The sequence below is a fragment of the Gossypium hirsutum genome, chromosome D05 (genome assembly GCF_007990345.1).
Source record: "Gossypium hirsutum isolate 1008001.06 chromosome D05, Gossypium_hirsutum_v2.1, whole genome shotgun sequence".
Classification (NCBI taxonomy): Eukaryota; Viridiplantae; Streptophyta; class Magnoliopsida; order Malvales; family Malvaceae; genus Gossypium; species Gossypium hirsutum.
The window spans coordinates 32,783,828-32,788,613 of record NC_053441.1 but is presented as its reverse complement, the minus strand read 5'-3'; the positions used below and the strand labels follow the sequence as shown (position 1 = coordinate 32,788,613).

The following is a 4,786-nucleotide window of genomic DNA, read 5'->3' as shown; positions in this document are numbered from 1 at the left end:
ATGGGCGGGCTTAGAAAAACCACCCTTGCCCAATTGATCTACAATGACCCCAGAGTGGATAAATGGTTTCATCCCAAAGCATGGGTGTGTGTTTCAGAGGAATTTGATGCTCTCAAGGTAACCAAAACCATTCTTGAAGAAACCAAATGTAGCTGTGATGGAAACCAGAACTTAAATCAGCTTCAACTTAAACTCAAAGAGCAGCTGTTGGGAAAGAAATATCTAATCATTTTGGATGATGTTTGGAATGAAAACTATGCTGTGTGGGAGCAGCTCAGCATTCCTTTCAAATTTGGGGCTCAAAATACCAAGATTGTTGTGACCACACGTAATGAAAGTGTTGCCGACATTGTGAGGACTATTCCAACTTATCCTCTGAAGACCTTATCTGATGATGATTGTTGGACGTTATTCGCAAAGCATGCATTCGTTGGTACAACCCCAAGCACGCATCCGGATCTCAAGGCAATTGGTGAAGCAATCGTGAAAAGGTGTAACGGCCTTCCTTTGGCTGCAAAAACACTTGGAGGTCTCCTTCGCTGTAAACTAGACGCTGATGACTGGAACAAAATCTTGCATAGCAATTTTTGGGACATACCAAATACTGCAAGTAATATTCTTCCAGCGCTAACATTAAGTTATCATTATCTTCTTTCACATTTAAAGCGATGTTTTGCTTATTGTTCAATTTTTCCTAAAGATTACGAATTCGAAAAGGAAGAACTTATTCAATTATGGATGGCTGAAGGACTTTTACAGCTTTCGAAAGATAATGGAGATCCGGAAGAACTGGGTAACGAGTACTTCAAAGATTTGAGATTGAGGTCCTTTTTTCAACAATCAAAAGGAGAGAAATCTTGTTTTGTCATGCATGATCTAATTAGTGACTTGGCTAAATCTGTCACCGGAGAATTCATCTGCAGATTGGAAGGGAGTGGTGGTTCTTGTGTAATAACTGAAAAGACCCGTCATTTGTCCAATGTCTAAGAGCGATATGATGTGCGACAAAAATTTCAGAGTCTACCTAAAGCAAAAGGTCTGCGTACTTTCATAAATGTGAACTCTTTTTTCCATTGGGTAAATGTTAGCAATGTGCAAATGCATGATTTGTTGATGAAATCAAGCTTACGAGTGCTTTCTTTGGCTGGTATAAAAATATCAATGAATTGCCGGAAGATATTGGTAGTTTGAAGCATCTACGAAATTTGAATCTCTCAAAAACTTAAATCAGAAGGTTGCCAAATTCTCTGTGTACATTGTATAATTTGTAAGCATTGACATTGCATGGATGCAGTGACCTTGTTGAGTTGCCGAGAGACATGGGGAGATTGATCAACATGCTTTATCTTGATATTAGGGGAACAAAGTTAACTAGGATGCTAGAAGGGATGGGTAAGTCGAAAGATATTCGAATCTTAACAGATTTTGTTATAGGTGATCAAACTGGTTCAAGCATTAATGAGTTGGGAAAGCTCAAGCATTTACGGGGAAGACTTGCCATTTCAGGACTGAAAAATGTTGTAAATGCCATGGATGCCAAAGATGCCAAGTTGAAGGATAAGGTTAATCTTGAGGAGTTGAAGTTGACATGGGACGAATATGATGATATTGATGGTGACTCAAAGCATGATAGAGAAGTATTGGAACAACTGGAGCCTAATACAAACTTGAAGCATCTAGTCATCGGAAGTTACAAAGGCACGAGATTTCCAGAATGGATGGGGCATTTTTCCTTCTCAAATATGGTATCTTTGGAGTTGCAAGATTGTAAATTTTGCATATCTTTGCCTCCGCTTGGCCAATTATCGTCTTTGAAATCTCTCTCCATTTCTGGGTTCAGCGAAGTTGTAATAGTTGGTGAGGAGTTCTATAGTAATGGACAAGCTTCGACTAAACCATTTGGATCTCTTGAAATCCTAGTGTTTGAGAATATGGCTGGGTGGGAAGAATGGTTGTGTAGGAGTGATGAAGTTTTCTCCCTTCTGCAAGAGCTACGCATCAGGGGTTGTCCAAAGCTAATCAAGTCTATTCCTAAACACCTCCCCTCTTTAAAGAAATTGGTGATTGCAAATTGTGAGAAGGTTGAATGTTTTCTCCCAAGGACACCAAGCATTTGTGAACTTTAGTTAAAGAAATGCAACGCATTGCAATTGGAGCCATTGCCTTGTGGGCTTCGAGAGTTGGGAATTGGAGGTTCGAATATGAATGATTCCATATTGGAACAGATGTTGCAACACTGCACTCATCTCGACAAGTTAACTATCTCTGGTTGTTCTAATATCAAATCCCTTCCTGAGGATATTGTGTCTATTACACTGAAAAACCTGCGGATCATGCAGTGCAAAGCTTTTGATCATTCCAAAATCTTCGTGTATACATCCCTTGAATCTTTGACGAAAAAATATACGATGCGTGGTCAACTGGAATCTTTCCCATTAGGATCGTCTCCTATGCTAAAGCATGTTGAAATTTCTGGATGTGAAGACTCGAAGTTTATTAGTGCTACTTTAGAGGGCTCTCACCACCAGCATCTAACATATCTCAATTCTTTGGACTTATGGGGGTGCCAAAATTTGATATCTTTTCAAATTGAAGATGGATTAGTTGTCACCAATTTGACCTGGCTTTCGCTTGTGGATTGCCCAAGTTTAAAGTCATTGCCAGAGCAAATGCACTCTATCTTTCCATCCCTCGAGATTTTGACAATAGTTTATTGTCCAGAAATAGAGTGGGTTTCAAAAGAGGGTTTGCCCTCCAAATTAAAACTTCTTCAAATCGCAATGAGTGACAAACTAATTGAGAGCTTGATTAGGAAAAGGGAATGGAGTTTGCATACACTCCCTTCTCTTACACATCTCGACATCTCATTTTCAGAAGTAGAGATGGAGTGTTTTCCAGATGAACATCTGCTTCCCTCTTCTCTTGAAACTCTCAGGATCTGTCACCTTCCAAATCTAAAGAGTTTGGAGTATAAGGGGTTTCAACACCTCACCTCTCTTTGCGATTTGGATATCGAAAGTTGTCCCAAGCTCCAATCCATGCCCCCAAACATGCTCCCTCCCTCTCTTTCTCGTTTGTGCTTCAGGGAGTGTCCTTTGCTGGAGGTGCGTTGTGAAAAGGAGAAAGGCAAAGATTGGGCCAACATTTCCCACATCCCTGTCATTGAAATTGGGGATGAAATCGTGATATAGAAGGGGCAGCGAGTGAGAAAAGAAGAAGTGAAGAGGGTGGTATTGCATTCATATTTGGATAGACATGAAACAAAAAGTGAGATGTGTAAGTTTGGTAGAAGTAGATGAGGAAGTTATGTTTAATGTTGAATTACAGCATTCCACCACCCTGCTGATTGGCATCCAAATCAATGATTGCTTCTTCTTTTATGGAATATCTTTATCTTTTATTAAGTAAATTATTTATTGTTTTTATTTAGTATTATTACCATTAACATTAAGGTCTGTATTAAAGTAAAATTATTTAATTTATTTAATTAATTTATTTTTATCCTTTAATTGTTTATTTAAAGATATATAAATAAATTGTAATACAATGAAATAAAATAAATTTATAACTTTTGCTAATAAAAAATATTATTTCAAACTTCACCAATGACTCACACCAATCAATTATTCAATTATTTAAATCTCTTCTTTTTTATTTTTTTTCGAATTGAATCAAGTTTTGTTCATCACTAATAAATGATGTTTAATAAATAAATAAGTGATCTTCCATGAAAGTGTTTTTGTAACAATTATTTAAAAAAAAGATTAATACAATATTTATATTGTACAAGCCCAAATATGCCCAGGCCCAAAAGCAAAAAAAAATAAAAAACCTAATAAATAAAAGATAAAAAATAAAAGTCCATTATCAAAGTCCATTATTACAGGCCCAAATTAACCTAAATTACCCTAGCCCGATTCTAGCCTAACCTAACCTAATTACAATAGGACCAAAAAAATTCAATAGCCCATATTGAATTTTCCAGAAACCCCTAGGGTTTCTGAAACAACTTCAGCCGCCGCACGCCTCCCTCGCACAGCAGCCACGCGCGCCACTCATCCGATGTGCATCGACACGTCAACACAACAGCCTTTGTACCTGCGAAAAAATGCAAAAATTAACAGAAAGTACAGCAAATAATAAGAATTTTTCTATAATTTTCATTTTTTATTTTATTTTTTTCGGCTATATAAAGCCATTTGAAAATCTGTAGAAAGGATACAGGATACAAATACAAAAAAAAAATCGAATATTTTAAAGGTGATTCGTTTTTCTCTTCTCTAGTTTTCTTTTGTTTTTTTTTTCTTTTTTTTCTTTTATTTTCACTTGTGTAAAAAAGGGTGTAAAAAGGGAAAAGAGAGACTTACCTGGACGCCCGTTGGCTTCGAGTACCGTTCGCGGTGGCTCCATGGCGAAAGGGGGGTTACGGACCACTAAGACTAGGTTGAACCCTAGTAGAGAATGGAGGCGGCCACGTTTTTCTTTGCCCTCAAGGCAAAAATGATTTTTTTTAAAAAAAAATTGCTTAAATAAAATACCAAAACAACGCCGTTTGGATAAGGGCAAGATCCTCGCGTCGACCTGACCCGCAGGTAGGGTACGTCCGTTCTTGCCCTAAAAGGGAAATTTCGCAGTTAGACCTCCCCTTTTGCGATGCGTTTTAATTAGGCCCCTTGTTCCTCTTTTAATTTGGCCCAAAAAATTTACCTTTATGGCATTTTAGTCCATATCGCTGCGCAGCGTTTTGGGGAAAGAAAATATTTCCAATTTAGCCCCCATGTAATCT

At 37.7% G+C, this 4,786-nt stretch overlaps 2 protein-coding genes and 1 long non-coding RNA gene across 3 annotated transcripts; 2 read left to right on the top strand and 1 right to left on the bottom strand.

The window, feature by feature from the left end:
- On the top strand, positions 1-3,358 carry LOC107904095 (putative disease resistance RPP13-like protein 1). Its single transcript, XM_041094738.1, has 2 exons — positions 1-610; positions 701-3,358. The coding sequence occupies exons 1-2, from the start codon at positions 1-3 to the stop codon at positions 985-987; spliced, it is 897 nt and encodes a 298-aa protein (XP_040950672.1). The 3' UTR covers positions 988-3,358.
- Positions 1,320-3,191, top strand: LOC121217155 (putative disease resistance protein At3g14460). Its single transcript, XM_041092701.1, has 2 exons — positions 1,320-2,081; positions 2,127-3,191. Exons 1-2 carry the CDS (start codon positions 1,320-1,322, stop codon positions 3,189-3,191), a joined length of 1,827 nt encoding a protein of 608 aa, XP_040948635.1.
- Positions 3,359-3,723: 365 nt separating the features above from the next.
- LOC121217961 (uncharacterized) lies at positions 3,724-4,505 on the bottom strand. The gene is made up of 2 exons (XR_005914229.1): positions 4,368-4,505; positions 3,724-4,098 (listed from the first exon to the last, which is right to left on the bottom strand). It is a non-coding gene; the product is annotated as an uncharacterized lncRNA (long non-coding RNA).
- Positions 4,506-4,786: the final 281 nt, after the last annotated feature.